This window comes from Nicotiana tabacum, chromosome 15 (assembly GCF_000715075.1).
Source record: "Nicotiana tabacum cultivar K326 chromosome 15, ASM71507v2, whole genome shotgun sequence".
In the NCBI taxonomy this organism is placed as follows: domain Eukaryota; kingdom Viridiplantae; phylum Streptophyta; class Magnoliopsida; order Solanales; family Solanaceae; genus Nicotiana; species Nicotiana tabacum.
This window is the reverse complement of record NC_134094.1, coordinates 131,254,071-131,270,989: the sequence shown is the minus strand read 5'-3', so window position 1 is coordinate 131,270,989 and position 16,919 is coordinate 131,254,071. Positions and strand designations below refer to the sequence as shown.

Genomic DNA, 16,919 nt, shown 5'->3' with positions numbered 1-16,919 from the left:
AATAATAAAAAGGTCATGTCAGAAATACTAAAAAAAAAATATTAATTAACAACACAAAGCAAAGCATAGGGCAAAATCCATCAATAGTTCTCTTATTTGTGGACCCTAATTAATTGTTCGTTATATCCGGAGTTAATTACGGAATGCCATGATTAAGCATCTTTTCATGCCGTCAAAATCCATTATCTTTATAGTTTTTTCTCCTTGATTTTTTTAAAAAAAAACTGCAACCTTTTTTCACCTATCTAGTTGACTTTATAGTTAAGAAGATTCATGCTTATTCATGGCTTTTTTTCTCTTTCTTTTGTTCCAGAATCATTTCTACTACAATATATGTTAGAAAATATGAGATTTTTTTGGTTTTTCGTTCGGTGTTCGGTATTCGAATTGGGGTGAAATTTAAAAATAACTAGATTTAGAAGTTATAATTGAAAAATAGCCACAGTTTCAAAAGTAATCGAAATTTAGCCACTTTTCATGTAAAGATAAATTTGAACGAAAACACTGTTCAAAATCTGAAAAATATTCCAGCATAATATACGGGAGTTCAAATTTTTTACATGTGAACTTCCAGCATAATATACCGGTCCAGCATAATATGCTGAAAGTTCATACACATGTGCTTCAATCTCCAGTATATTATGCTAGAACTTTCCGTGTGCTGGAGTTCTAGCATAATATACTGAAAGTTCATACACATGTGTACCAATTTTCAGTATATTATGCTGGAATTTTTCGTGTTGCAGCAAAATAATGACTATTTTTCAATGACTTTGCAAACACTGGCTATTTTTCAATTACCAGTCCGAAAATTGGCTAGCCCGTGCTATTTTTACTTCGCATTGGGACCCCGAGTAACCCGGATTCGCACTCCGTAAGACGCATTAAAGGGAAAAGTGCTCCCTACTATGATTTGTTTCATATCTTTAAGACTCGAATTCGAGACCTCTTGATTAAGAATGAAAATATGAGACCAACTTAATATGTAAGATTTAGCATATCTAAGAATAAGAAAAATTGAAATATCAAGTGTTGCTTGGAATCAGTGTTTTAAAAGGCGTGGGCATAAGGCGAGGCGTTTTATATATGCCTCAGCGGGGCGTAAGCCCAATAGATATTTAATTTTTAATATTTTATAAAATAATATAATGACAGTAAATATTTATAAACAGGTAAAATTGCATAAAAATTGAAGAAAACTATATATATGTGTTCCCCATCCCCACAAAAAACTAATCAAAACAATCTATTATACGCTACTTACAAGCACAAGTAATTTGAGTCTAAAAGAATAAAGTTTTCTATACGGAGGAACAAAAATGACGATTAACCTACAATTTGAACTTTGAATTTGTTGCTATGAAGGAGAATGTAGTTCTCTTTGTATTTGTAAAAAAAATTAAATATTCGTTGCTTTTGGGAGATATTAGCAGACTAGCGGACAAGATAAAAAATTGGAAAAAAATCATGAATTAGGGCTTAAATCAATAAAAAAGGTTTTGACTTTTAAATTTAATACTTTTGAGTTCCTTTTTAAATCTTTTGAGTAATTACCAAACTGACTTTTGAGAATTTGGGTATTATATGAAGGACTAATTCAACAAATTTTGTTTTAATTTGAAAAAGTCTCTGGGGCTTACTCCTCATTAAAAAAACGCGGCTCGAACACCCGGGCATAGACCCCGAACGCCCGGGCATACGCCTCTTGAGACTTTCGCCCCACACCATCACCCCGAGGCGTTTTTGGTATGCCTCACCCCGAAAACGCCTTTTAAAACAGCGGTTGGAATTAAGTGGACCAATGTCCTTTTTGATGCTCGATAATGAATTCAATATAGTACACAGGATTTATGTGTATAGAAATAAATTTAATTATGCGCCATAGAAAATAAAGAGAAAATTCAATATTATAAAGTCTCAATGAATTAGTTATAAAACAAATACAGAATGGTAAGGAACTATGGTTGAAAGGAAACTCAAGGTTGAAACAATAGGTTACATTGAACTAATTAACCTCTCAAATACACTTTCTTACCATAACTACTATAAAATAATTTACAAGTTAATTAGAGTTATCACACCCCATGTGGTGTCTGAAATTGTCTCTCCAATTTAATAAAAATAATCACATATGGGAAAAAAATTTGATAATCATCATGATTAGCCAAAGTAATCATTGAATAAATCAAGAATTGGAAGAGAGAAATGATCTCTCTTTCCTTTTTTGTCTTCTTTTTTCCTTCTTCTTGAATCAAAGAATTGCTTTGGCAAAAAACTGCCAATTGTCTGTTTATGTGCAGAAGCATCTCTCATTTGGGGCCTCGAATGAATGCAACAATTTTAACCAATGGTCTTTTGGTCATAGGCTCATAGCTCAACCTTCATTTGTGCTGAGGGCATATTGCCTACATTCAACAAAGCAAAGTATTAGATTTACACAATTATGTCACCTATCAGTTAATTAATTACATGTAAATCTTTATATCAGTCACGGATAATGCTTTCATTAGGTTAGACTGTCTACATCACACTCCGTGGAGTGCAGCCCTTCTCCGGACCCTGTGTGAATGCGAGATGTCTTGCGCACCGGGATGCCCTTTCTTTAAATCTTTATCAGGTAATGATGGGTAAATTTTTATGATAAGTATTACTCCATATGATAACCTTATAAAAATGGTAGCTAACCTACTATGACGATTAATATAAAAGATCTTTATGCAGTCAGTGTATATAAGTTAAATCCGTAACAGTATACTAACCAGGAAAGTTCTGTGCCTGAATTTGGCCAAAACCCATCTGGATAACACTATGGAGATCATCCTCAAAGAATGTTGGAACCTGAAAATGTTAAAATTTCCTATGTTAAGTGAAAAACTGGAATTACAAATTCTACAACATTATTACAGTTCCTAGCCCCAATTCTTGATTACCTGAGGAGTTTGTTCAACAAACTCTTCCATATGAGGCAATTGCATGATGTTTACATTTCTAGCCATATAGCCATTTGGACAATGCTGAGATTGGAATTCATATGGAAATGCTGTTGAGGTTTCTGATGGATGCAAGTTATGTTGCAACGATTCGGCAGATTGAAACATCTGAAGTTGACACAAAATTATAACTAAGAGGTCAAAAACTCATGAATAATACTAGTATGAGTTTTGAATGACTTACATTCTTGGAGATAAGAGATTCCGTGTTGAAGTCCATTCTTGGATTCATATTAGATAACTTCATTGAGAGGAACTACATCAAAGTACACAAATATACAATTCAGCCATCTTGCTAAATGCTAATGTTTAACTCCCCATCATTTGGAATATGCATTGCAATTGATGACTAACTCTTGAAATTTTTGAAAGATTTGAAAAATTGAGCTTGAAAATCTTTGCAAAAAGTTAAATTTTTGGTTGAAAAAACAACAACAATAATTCAAGTATAGTCCAACAAGTGGGGTCTGAGGAGAGTGGTGTGTACGCAGACCTTACCAATGGCTGTTTGCGATAGACTCTCGGCTCAAGAAATAATTCATGCAAAATCAGTTTTTGCAAACTCTAAAACAAAGGTCACTTAAGAAAATTACCTCAACTTGACACTGAAGGGATTGCACATAGTTAATGATCTCATCAAGCATCACAGCTTTTCCAGTCACCTATTAAGAAAAAAAACAATAAACTTTCCATATTAGAATTCTGCATATTTTTCTCTTAAAATTATTAAAACAAGTAAAGAAGTATTCTCATAAGCAATTACTTTATTGCAGCCAGGTACAAGATCTTGTAAGAACTTCATTCTTTCACCAATTTTCTCTCTTCTCACCTGTCCAATCAAAAGAATGAGTAAAAAGAAAAAGAAACATTCTAACTAGAAATACACCAAAACAATTGCAGCCGAGTATCTTCCGGAAACAGCCTATTTGTCTTTCTAGGGTAGGGGTAAGGACTGCGTACATCTTAGCCTCCCCGGACCCCACATGGTTTGCTGTTGTTATTTTAAACAAAAACAACAACAACATATCAGTATATTCACACAAGTGGGATCTGGGGAGAATAGTATGTACGCAGTCCTTACTCCTACCTTATAAAGGTAAAGAAGCTGTTTCCGAAAGACCCTCGTCCCTCGGTTCAATACAACAAAATAAACTAAGAAATTTTAAATACCCTTTCAGCTAGACTATGTGCATCTGTGGCCTGACCCCTTCTGGCTCTAACATGAATATAATCCTTTGGTGGCTCTGCAGTCTTTGGATTATCTTTATTTTGTTCTTTTGTTTCTGCAGCATCTATATCACTTCCATTTTTTTCATCAGACTTGCTTCTTTTAGCACTTGATTCATTATTTTCTGTCGAAACCTGCATAAAATTAAGTAACATCTATTTCAGTTTTTCAATTATGGACCAAAAAGAGATTATGTTCTATACATTGACAGTGTAAAAAAATATTTACATAATCAGGTAACATATAATCACAGGCTATGTTGCTCGGACTCTTCGGGAATGTTGTCGGGTGCATGTTGGATTCTCCAAAAGTAGTATATTTTTGGAGGATTCGACACGGGTGCGGCAATATTTTGGAGAGTCCGCGCAACATAGATCACAGGTAGATCTCTATGACAAGCATTAATCAATAACTCGATAAAAATGATAATTAATCTACTATCATCATAAGTTAAAATTCAGTAAAAAATCTTTAAACTCTCAATTTCAGTGCATATAACTTAAATCAAATTAAATTAGGAATTGCAAATCCAAGAACTTAGAGAAAAAGAGAGAGTTAATCACATTGGCATTCTTGGCAATGGTTTCTTTAGCTTTCTTCTTTGGAGCTGATTTCCTCTTCTTGGAATTGGCATCATTTCCAAGTGGGATTTGTTCAGATACTGAAGAATTCTCCATTGACTCTCCAAATTCAGATTCTTTGAATTCTTGAACACCCAATTGAGATCCAGAAACATTAATACACTTGCTACTTGAAACTCTTGAAAGTTTCCCACTTTCCAAATTTTGAACATTTCTATTAACATATTCAGAATCAACAGAAAAATGTGCCAAATTAGTACTATTTGGCAAGTGATTTACACCAAGAAGTTGCAAATTCCCATTGATTTGATGATCAAAATTGGAAAGATTGAGTCTTGGAGGGGAATTCAATGGAGTAGTATAACAAGAATTATTAGTACTATTAACATAAGAATTTGGTGAAATTTCACCAGAATTACAAATATTTCCTAGTTTACCAATCAACTCCCTCAACACAAAATTGTCACCACTACTATTGTTACTATTGCTAGGCATAATATTAGATGTAACTGGAGAAGACACAATTGAACTTAATGTAGATTCAAAAGGATCATTCTCCCAACTGGGGTTGTAAAAACAATTCAACTCATTCATTGTGTTGACATTATTCAAGAACATGTTTTTCTTGTCCATTTAACACATATGAGATACTAAAATTCACTTACAAACCAAGAAAACAGAACCCCAGAAAATGTAAAGGGAAAATGAACACTACAAAAGAATTTAGTATAGTACTAAATTTGGAAGAATTAAGGTAAGAGAAAAAGGAAAGAGAGAAGCTGAAGTCAGAACCCAAAAAAAGTGATTATGAGATTGTTATTTGAATACACTCAAATAAGAAGGAATTGAGATGGTTATGATCAGGGGAAAGGAAAGGAAAGGAAAGCAGAGAGAAAAATGTAGGAAACTGGAAAGAAAGCAAGATGAGAAGATAAAGAAAGGGAAATGTCTGTTTGACCTTTTTTAATTAAGAAAGATTTCTTGAAATTTTGAGTTTAACTTGCGTAACCGGTAAAAATTGTTGCGCAGGAATTAAGTCGTGAAAATAATCTCTTGTAAAAATGTAGAAATGTAGGATAAGATTGCATACAATAGACCCTTGTAATCTTTTTTCCCGAACCCCGCGTATAGCGGGAACTTAATGCACTTGACTGCTCTTTCACGAGTTTAACTTCTACCTATTGACATGTAAAAATATTGGTACAATCAATATGTAAAAATATATATTGTCATGCAAAAATACTCTTTAATTTTATTACACTATTGTGTCTCTTACTTTGATTATTTTATTATTTTTGTCGTCAAAACTTTTCTTTTCTTTAGTATTTTCATCTTAGTTTTTTTACGCTTTTATTTTTTAAAATTTGTGAGGAAAACTTGCCGAGGTTATATCAAAAATAACCTTTCTATCTCACTCGAGATAAGGGTAAAGTCTGCGTACACCTCCCACCCTCTCTAAACTACACTTGTAGGATGATACAGAGTATGTTATAGTTGTAATGACAAACTCTATGATAAACATTAATTGACAATGTGATATAATTTAAATCATGCCTTTATTTATTTGTGGACCACATATCTAATGTTTTTTTTTTCTCTTCATTGTTTTGCAAGTATACATACATAGGTAACGTGTCTATATATACTACAATATCTCAGCCATAAAACACCGTAAAAGCCGGTGGCGGTGCGGGTGTGATGGGTGGCAGGGTGGCGTGTCTTTAGATTGTCGGAACTTTAATGTCAAAATAGCTGATGTCTTTTTTGTTAGAAGGTGATGAAAAAAAAATTGTTCATATTTGACTAAAAAGAATAACAATACTATGTTAAGCCTTTTTTTAAATTTTTTATATAATTATATAGTATTTGAAATTCACCGATTGATTAATTCACAACAGGTAAAACCAGTTATAAAAGAAAACATTCTCTAATAAGATTTTTTATATTTTTCTAACTCAATATCTCAGATTAAGGTGAATATTCTCACCATACTCCTTGGTGGTAGACCTTCTTTGATTTCTCATAGAGTTAATTTTTTTTTTATGACAATAATGTCTGAACTAACTTGCGTATATCTCAACTAATTTCATCAGATACTTATTATTTTTCACTAGCACAGTTATTTATCTGTTATCAGGTAACTTTGCCCCTTAATACTTGGATAAGTGGAAAAAAAATTGCCTAGTATTTTTTATTGTCGGCGAAATTTGACTTGAGACCTCGTGATTTTGTCCGACTTTGTTGATTACTAGGCGAAATCAATAAAAAAAAAGGAAAAGAAATCTTTTGGGTGTGGAGTTGATGCGAAATAGGATTGTGGTGGTTAATATATACTGGCAAACAACCCTGTTACACTGGCACTGTTTTGTCTATGGTGGATACCATCAATGATTAATGGCCAGTTAAAAACGTTAAAAAAAGGAACTATTTTTCCTGGTTGTTTCTTTTAAAAAGGATCTATTTAATTAATTAATGAAAGGGAGAAACTAAGGGCGTAGTTTAATTTGAATAATAAAGTGTAACATGGAGAAAAGTGGAGATCACGAATTAAAAAAAAAACTCCTTGGATAATTATACATTTTCCTCCATTTTGTAGTCATTAAGGAAAAGCATATACATAAATTGATAGTTCACGATTTTTATAATTGAGTTTTGTAGCTCCACTGTAGGGGAGCTTTAGAACAACAGTAAAGTTGTCTATGTGAGTCACAGGTTCGAGCCGTGAAATTAACAATCGATACTTGCATCAGGGTAGACTGATTACGTCACATCCCTTGGAATGTGACCCTTCCCAAGACCATGCGTAAATACAGAATATTTCGTACTCCCTCCGTTTTAATTTATGTGAACCTATTTTCTTTTTAGTCCGTGCCAAAAAGAATGACCCCTTTCCCTATTTGGAAATAATTTACCTTTATCCAATGATTTATAGTCACACAAAATATATGTGCCTCATTTTACACCACAAGTTCAAAAATCCTCTCTTTTTTCTTAAACTCCGTGCCCAGTCAAATGAGATCACATAAATTGAAACCCAGGGAGTACATGTTTTTCAGTTTTGCATCTCACTCTACACTCAATGAAATGATAGTGTCAGAGAGTGGTTAATTATTATTCAAAGTTGGTTTGCCAAATAGTAAAAGAAATAATTAAATTGAATAACATATCTTTTAGTTTGAAAAATTAGTTGTGTTTAGTTGAATGAAAAATAAATTACTAAGGGGAGACAAGAATGTAGAATATGTGAGTAGAAGACAACAATAGAGTCGTTATGTCTCGATCCTTTTCTCGTGCTTTCTCAATTATTGCTCTATTAAATATGCATATATTTTTCTTAATTATTAATTTTGAAATTGTACAGAGTAATGGCCACATGCCTGAGGTATTGTTCTTCATTTATGTTTTTCTTTTTCTTTTTTCCTTTCCGTATAAATGTATGAAAATGATTTAGTTATTGCATGTTTTATTTCATGAAATTTTGTATAAGCTCTGTAAAAATGCAATAGCACATTAAATTTGAAGAATTGAGAATTACTATACGATAGAAATACAACAATTTTGAAAAAATATACTAAAAGATAACTAAGATTAATTTTTGTATATAATTTAATACAAAGCGAAGACAGTATACAAAATTTCCACTAAACATCCAGGATGTCTCCTTCAATCAAAGCTTGGAAGGAATCATTTTGAATATGAAAGGAGGTTAATGATTAAGGGAAGATAGATTTGTTAAATGATTTAATTAATTCAAATTAAGACAGGAGTGTCAGATGTTATTAGTTTTTTTATTGCAATATTTTATTGTAAGACATCTCATTTCAGTAATCAATTGCCGACTTCTTTTGCTTCTATACGTAGAGGGAGATAAACAAATTAATTAAAAACCTTAAAGTCAAATATAAAAAAAAACAAAACATAAATAGTAGATTAAATGACCAGAAAACAGTTTACTTCGAACGCAGTAAACTTGACAGAAAAGTTTCTCTTTTATGAATTTTGAGCAGATTATTTTAAAAGGATTGTATATTCGCAGTACACATCGGAAAAAGCAAAACTTTCATAAGTTTCAATATGTTATTATAAAAAATAATATTACTAAAACAATATCTTAATTTTGAAGTCAGAGTCACTTTCCTTAACATAATAATGTCAACGTACATGCATGGCAAAAAATTCAAAAAAATTCAATTTAAAGGCTTTTTACATTGACTTGATTCATTTTTTGGTGCAGTGATTATATGAGAATTGAGATAGGATCCAAAAGTGACAAAAAAATACAACAAATAATGGTGATTACGCTTTAATTTCAAGTTAAATATTGCGAAAATTCATCATAAATTAGTTAGTTTTAAACTGTCCTCATTACTATATAACTTTTCATTTATATATGAACTCGGTTACTCGGGACAGATAATGTGAGTAAATTTATACAGACAACTTTTTTTTAAAAAAAAATACACCTAGTGAATATTCATGGGGGTTTAATTTTAAGCAAGTTAAAACGAATACATGAAAAAATTTAGGTTTAGTAACAGGCAAACTTCCCAACTTTACGCTTGAAATTGTTTTTATATTTTAATCAAATCCGTGCATCAATTATTACCTACTTAAAGCAACCTAAAGAGAGAAAAGGATATGAAGATAACGTGAAGCTTAGAATATGTAGTATTGGTTATGAGTGGTATTAATTCCTCTAACCAAATTTGATGTTACGAAGCTATATTAATTGTGGTCTACAAATTTAATCGACAAAGTTTGTTTTTAAGTGTTCATTTTAGTTTTTTCCCTTCAATTTTGTATAGCAAAACTATCTATGTTTACCTTAATATTTTGTCTTTGGATGTATGCATTTAGTTATTTAACACCACTATAGTATACTAAATTCAAAAATTGCTTTAACTCATAAATTCAAATTTCAATTATGACATTCTACTTCTTTTTAAATCCCCTTATATAAATTTTCGGCGGCGAATTTAGCTCTGTTTGAGAGACTCTTATATGGCACGTAGCACGTAGAAATTATATCAGGTAGCCAATCTAAAGAGCCGCTATTTAAGAATTAGCCGGTGTGTCCTGAATTTTAATTTTTTCGGTTCAAATTTTCGGGACAAAAATGTCCTAAATTATCCTGAAGCTAAGATTTTTAGTTTAAAATTTCAGGACAAAATAAGTGATGGCTAATCTCTAAATAACATCCATGAAAATGGCTATATGTGCACTTGCCCCGCACGTAGAAATGACACCACGTTGGGCTTTGCCCCATCCTTCACACAACTCATAATCTAATGACTTGTACATGATATATATACTAGTACAGTCAAACCTACATATAATAACCATTCACTATAAAAATCAAGCTTTTTTCGGAACCGATTTTTATGTTAAATTATAAAATATGTCTTCTATAACAGTACTTCACTGTAGCAGCAAAAAAAATCAGAACAAACGAGCCTGTTATAGAGAGATTTAACTGTACTCAAAAATATATTTTGATTATTGAATCAACAATTTGCTGAAAGTTAAACTATGAAAAGTATTTTACAATGAAAGAAACAAATAATCGGACAATTTTGCTGAATTTGTTAAGCTAAATAAAGAAATAGATACTGATCTTCTAAACTGCTCCTGATTCAGTTCTTCAAACGCTGTAAAAAGAAATTCCAATGAGTTAATAGCTCAAAATGTAGTAATCCCTCCATCTCATTTTATATAAGGGTGTTTGACTAATTAATTGTTTACATTGATAGAAACTATAGGCTTTCTTGCATTTATCCATCTTTAGTTTATTGCTAAAGTTCATATTTTCAATTGATAGCACTTCTATTTTAAGAACCTGTACCTTTAATACTTAGTTAAAGACACATCAGACAAATGGAAAATTGATTTAACAGAGTTTTAATAAGACTTGAATTTTCTCAGTAGTGTACCTGAATCTGAATTGTTATCCTTCTCTCTAGTGAATGAAGAGCTCCAAGCCATAATTCAGAGTTTCAATGTCTGTTGGAAAATTCAATAGATAGTACTGAAATTTGCCAACACCCTCACCCTGGAATGTGCATTTTTTGTAGTGAAGCTGCAATTGGAAATATGCAGATGTCTCAATTTAACCATATCACAGAGTCTTCTGGATAGTGTCATTGCTCCATAACTGTGTAAAATCAGAGTTTTAAGATTCCAACAATTGGTTATGAATGATATAATTGACGGCTTCTGAGTTCGTGCAACAAAATACCTCATGTAAATTAGATCAGTGGGGAAAGAATCAATAGTAGTAAACTCCAAATCCAGCACTTTTAGAAACTTGAAGCTGTAAAAAATCTGGGAGATGATATCAAATGCAAGGCAATCATCACAAACTACTTCTCAAGCGAATTGGCCAAACACAAACATCTTTTCCGCAAAACTACTTCTCTAAAAAGTTGTTTTTGACAAAAGTACTTCTCAAAATAAGCAGTTTTTGGCGGCTTGGCCAAACAAGCTCTTAATTGTTAAATCTAATTAAAGTGAAAAGCCTACATGAAAAAAATGAGCAGATAAAGTTATGATATTCACCCTACTAGTTTGTGCTAGAGGGTACCTAGTTGCAGTCGGTGTTGTATGATATTGTAAAAGCGAAATACATAGATAACCCCTATAAGTTGTCCACAACAATTAGATAGACATTACATAGTTAAAGTGTCTATCTAATCTGGTCGTTATGGACAACTTAAAGGAGCTATTAAGAGGGCAGTTACTAGTTAAATGTTTGCCTTCGTAAACACTAATTGGTTTTGAGTCATTTTTCAGCATTATATAAAGCGGTGGTTAGACCGGCCATGTTGTATGGGGCTGAGTGTTGGCCAGTTAAGAACTCACATATCCAGAAGATGAAAGTAGTAGAAATGAGGATGTTGAGGTGGATGTGCGGGCACACTAGGATAGATAAGATTAGGAATGATGTTATTCGGGAGAAGGTGCACGTGGCTCCCATTGATGACAAGATGCAGGAAGCGAGACTTAGATGGTTCGGACATGTTCAAAGGAGAAGCCCAGATGCTCCAGTACGGAGGTGTGAGCGGCTGATTGTGGAGGGCACGAGAAGAGGTAGAGGGCGGCCTAAGAAGTATTGGGGAGAGGTGATCAGACAGGATATGGCGAGGCTCTAGATTTCCGAGGACATGACACTTGATAGGAAGATGTGGAGGTCGAGTATTATAGTTGTAGGTTAGGAAGTAGTTGAGTCTTGACTTACTTCGTACCATTGTGGGACTAGCCATGTAGGGTTTTTGTCTAAGATAGCTAGTGACAATGTTGTGTTTTACTACTTCGCTTTTCAGTGCATGTTCTATTTACTAGCTATCGTTTTTGCTTTGCATCTTTCTTCTGCATTTCATGGTGTTCCTATTTTTCCTATGATTGTTGTGGTGATACTAATATTATCTCCTTTTGTCCTTTTGTCTTTTTGTTTTCTTGAGCCGAGAGTCTTTCGGAAACAATCTCTCTACTCTTTTGGGGTAAGGGTAAAGTCTGCGTACACACTACCCTCCTCAGACCCCATTAATGAGATTTTACTGGGTTGTTGTTGTTGTTGTTGTTTCAACGTTATATAAATCTTTCTTTTTAAAGATACACAATATTACTATTTAATATATTTTACCAAAATGTTATCCTAGATAAGTATCGAGTATATACTACAGTAATAAAGTTTCAGCTTCTAGCTTATACCAGCCCCTCCTCCTTGCTTTATAAATAATTTACATAACCAATCGTCTGTGTTTGTTTTGACAAAACACTATTTATGAGGAAAAAATTTCCTAGTTAATTGTATACATTGCTAGAAACTGTATATAGGCTTTCTTGCGTTTATCGATCTTTTTATTGCTATAATATTCATATGTTTAATTGATAGAGAACTTCTTTTCAAGAACTTTTACCTGTAATAAAAAAGGATACTACTGTACTAAATAAATGAAAAATACTAAAGCTTTAACCAACACCGTTGATAATGCATTTCAGTTCCCAAAGATTAGGCGTTTTTCTCAAAATCCGCTCCACTTCCCCGATGTAAGAAAAACATGGAGTTGGAAAGAGTTTTCAGATCATAAAGTTTTGCTTTTGTATAATCGTAAGTGAAGCTGCAAGAGCAAATATGCAGATGTCTCAATTTAACCATCTCATTGCAGAGACGTCTAGTGGGTAGTGACTCAGACTCTCGAAAATAATTCTCTAATATTAGAGTTTCTCTATTGGTTGTAACGATTGGTTATGAATGATAAAATCGACAAGTCCTCCCCAACGTATGCAGCAAAATACCTCAAGTAAACTAGACCAACTGGGAAAGAACCAATAGTAGTGGACTCCAAATTCAACACTTTCAGAAACTTGAAGTTGTACAAATTGTGGGAGGCGGCGTCAAATTCAAGGCAATTGTTTAGCACAATTATAGAGCAGACATGTGATCAACGCAAGCTCCATTCTCCAATACGATAGCCTTCACCATAAATGGACATGCGATTAGCAAGTTGCTCAGGACAGCAAACGCGGGAAGAAGAATTGGCATTTTGATCCCTGCGAATATACAAGTTAGTAGTATAAGATTATAAGATTATAAGATTAACTGTGAATATAAGCTGAACACTTAATTAATAGAAACAAAAGAGCACAACTAACGGGTATATTACCATTTCAGCCATTGGAGATGATTCTCTTCTTTTGCTCTCTCCTTGCAGAAATCATGCAATAGGTCATGAATGCGACATGCTTTGATCTTACCTCTAGAACTTTTCTTAGTTTCCATCACTAGATTTCTTCCATAAAGATTCTCCAGATAACCCTCTGCTATATCCTCCAAGCTCTTGCCTTCACAACATTTTACAAATCCTTCGGAAATCCACAACCATGTTAACTTTGAAGCATCAATCACACTATCCTCTAAAAATGCTCCAAAGTAAAGAAAGCAAGACCTCAGATGGTAGGGTAACATCTGATAACTTTGTTCTATAATGGCCCTTGAGTCTTTGTGAATGTAGGGACCCAAATTGTTGGCCAATTGTTCCCAACATTCTTCTTTCTTCTCCATCTTAGCCAAGATACCAGCCACCAAAGCAACCGAAAGAGGCAATCGACCACACTTTTTTGCTATTTCTAGCTCAATATTTCTTAGGAGAGGGGGACAGCTTTCTTCACCAAACACCTTCTTTTGGAGTAACTCCCAACTTTCATCCTCTCTAAACATACGAAGCAAAAGGGGATCGCTTTGAAATCTAGCATAATTGGCAACTTGATGAATTCGCGTTGTTAGAATGATTCTGCTTCCATTATTGGCATCTTGAAAACAACCCTTTAGATCATCCCATGCACTAGCTTCCCACACGTCATCAACAAGGATGAGGTATCTTCTAGAAAGTAAAGCTTTGCGAAGCTCATCGGCTAATTCATGATCAGCGCGGTTTTCTTTACTTTTAGAGTCCTTACCGCTAGCATCGCGTAGAATCGCCAGTAGCAAGTCCTTACGTGAATATACTTGAGACATACAACACTGTGCACGAATGTCAAAGTGAGAAGCAACTAACCTGTCGGAGTAGAGTCTGTAGGCCAAAGTCGTCTTGCCTAGACCTGGCATACCGACAATTGAGATAACATCTCGCCCTCTAGTTCCTTTTATTAGTTGGTCTCTGAACTTTTCTATGACATCCTCAAACCCCACAACTTCTTCATTCATTCTTGAAGACCTTGCCAAATTTGATGACGTATGAGTTGTGACAGTGTTCATGGCATCCCCAACCATCTTGTTTTCTTGAATCTCTACGACCTCTACTCTTATAAGAGTAATCTCCTCCATGATATCCAAGAGCCAACGCTCGACGCACCAGACAGGACATTCTTTGCTCATACAAGTATCAACTATGTATTCTACCTCATATGCTTTGCCGATCAGTTGTGTAGCGCAACGTTGAATTTTGTTGAGGTTATTGTTTCGCTCTTCAGCAATAGACTCTAGAAAAGGTTGCAAGATCTCAAATTCCTTCTGAATTATTTGAAGTTGGTTCGTAACAGAAGCTAGTGAATTTGAATGGCGGCTTTGGAACTCCTTCAGGTTGTTTAAAACGACATCAACATAGCCTAGTCCATGAATCCTTGGCAAGTTTGATTGGAACACCTTCCGAATGGTGGTAATTATACGTTGAATGTTGCCCGACAAATCAAGAACTTGTGTTGGGTTCACTTCTCCCGGTGCCATGACTTCCTTCTCATCCTCCTCCTCGCCATTATCTAACGAGTAAATGAGAAATCCGATGTCAATATCTCGAAGAAAAAGTTCAGGATCTCGTATAGGCACATGCATGATACCGTCTCTCAAGATGTCGAGCATCTCCTTTAGGATTTCCAAGTGATCCTTCAAAGCAACTCTCTGACTGGAGTTACTATTAGTTGGCAGCTCCACCAAATCGTGTTGAATAGTCTCCAAAAACTTGGCTTCAATGTCACTAGCATGCTCATGATTTTGAATGTTAGGAGACCATCCTGATTGTATTGTTGACTTCAAAACTTGCAGCACTGAAATATAAATCTTGCGGATGCTTGGTTGAATGGGCTTTAATTTCATTTGCAAGAAAAGAAAAACATTGATTTCACCTAGAGCACCATCTTTACTTTCGTAGCCACGGCTTGAAAAATACATCAAGGCAAGCATTGATGCATGGCTGGTCACAACTAAAACATGAGTGAAGAAATTAACATGATTTTGGCCTTGAGGCTCTATGAACCTTTCTGAAACAAAGCACAGGAAATTTTGCAGCAATTTCAGTTCCTTTAAAATATCTTCGATATGTTCCTTGGTTTTTGGAACATAAAGAAGTGATAAGCAGGGATCATCGATTAGATCACGAAGATTCTCCACCACAGTATCAATGAATTTAGTCAAAAAAACTAGGAATATCAATACCATCCTTGTTGGCTGAAAGTGGTAAGGATGATATTTTAGGAAAGGAGTATTTGGCTCTAATTTCCATCTTAATCAACCAAATCTTGTATTGTACCTTAAAGGTACAAAAATCAAAGTATTCAGCTAGGTGTAATTCAGAAAAGTCAAGTAGAGCATCTTGAAACAGCGCTTGGACTTTCTGAGCGACATCTATCAGATTTGGTTCATCTATGAAGCTCTGCAAGCTGAGAAAAATATCCAAGAATTTGAATTCTCGTTTAAAGAACCTGACTGTATCTGTCGAAATTTCAGGGAAACAAAAAGTATGGTCAAGTTGTTGCAGGCGTTCAAAAAGACGATTCTTTGAAGATAGATATTGGTTAGAGGACATCTCTCTCCCTTTTTTCACCCACAACTGGTGATTAAAAGAAACTTTAATGAACTTGAACTGTAAAGGGGAAAAACAAGAGAAACTCAGATGTTTGCTACTAAGCCTTTATACAAAAATACATTTTATACTACTCAGAGGTTTTTTTTCCCTTCACACTGGATTCTTCTTTGCTTAGAATTTTCTATTCTGGAACTACTGTATTATTAGTTGCTTAGAATTTGCTTAGAATAGTTTTCTTATATTCAATTATCATGACCCGCCAAGTGCCTTCACAGTTTTCTGTTCACACACAACTAGAATTCATTTGTTATCATGTACAACGTCAAGTTTATAGCAATATATAATATAAAGACTACTTAAAATCATCTTTCAAAATTAGAAATAGTCATATAACATGGATATAAAATCATCATATACATAGATCTACAAAAAGCAATACGAGATAGAATCATAATCCGAGGAATATAATCACAAACGAAACAAACACTAAAGTTTCTTTATTTTGCTTTTGTTTTCCCTAATGTTTACCCGAAAAACGGATTGAGTTGAATTTATACGTAGTTCTAAGGATACGTGGTATAAATTGGTACAAATTGAAAAAATAAGTAAAGATATATCGGATTTTAACTATAAAAAGAATGAATACAAACCCAAATTGAATAGAGAATAATTGATAAGTGAACAAGATGAATCAATATCCAAACCCAAAAAGGATAATACTTGCTAGATGTAATGGAAATCTCAGTGAATCTGAACGTGCATGAATCAATGTCCCCATGTACAGATGATAACCACTCTTGATATAGTGGGGGAATCTTACTTT

General features: G+C 33.8%; 1 protein-coding gene and 1 pseudogene across 1 annotated transcript; both read right to left on the bottom strand.

Moving 5' to 3' along the window:
- Window positions 1-1,889: 1,889 nt before the first annotated feature.
- Window positions 1,890-5,740, bottom strand: LOC107797129 (transcription factor bHLH77). Its single transcript, XM_016619992.2, has 8 exons — window positions 4,782-5,740; window positions 4,161-4,352; window positions 3,754-3,819; window positions 3,584-3,652; window positions 3,175-3,246; window positions 2,931-3,098; window positions 2,760-2,838; window positions 1,890-2,405 (listed from the first exon to the last, which is right to left on the bottom strand). The coding sequence occupies exons 1-8, from the start codon at window positions 5,430-5,432 to the stop codon at window positions 2,368-2,370; spliced, it is 1,335 nt and encodes a 444-aa protein (XP_016475478.1). The 5' UTR covers window positions 5,433-5,740; the 3' UTR covers window positions 1,890-2,367.
- A 7,394-nt stretch (window positions 5,741-13,134) lies between these two features.
- On the bottom strand, window positions 13,135-16,226 carry LOC107797128 (late blight resistance protein R1-A-like; annotated as a pseudogene).
- Window positions 16,227-16,919: the final 693 nt, after the last annotated feature.

What these genes read in the sequence shown, in the direction of transcription:
- LOC107797129 (XM_016619992.2), bottom strand. Translation starts at nt 5,432, where the DNA reads ATGGACAAGAAAAACATGTTCTTGAATAATGTCAACACAATGAATGAG. An exon ending in CCATTGCCAAGAATGCCAAT is followed by an intron (nt 4,353 to 4,781) that starts GTGATTAACTCT and finishes AATTTTATGCAG; the next exon opens with GTTTCGACAGAAAATAATGA. An exon ending in TTGTACCTGGCTGCAATAAA is followed by an intron (nt 3,653 to 3,753) that starts GTAATTGCTTAT and finishes TTTTCTTAATAG; the next exon opens with GTGACTGGAAAAGCTGTGAT.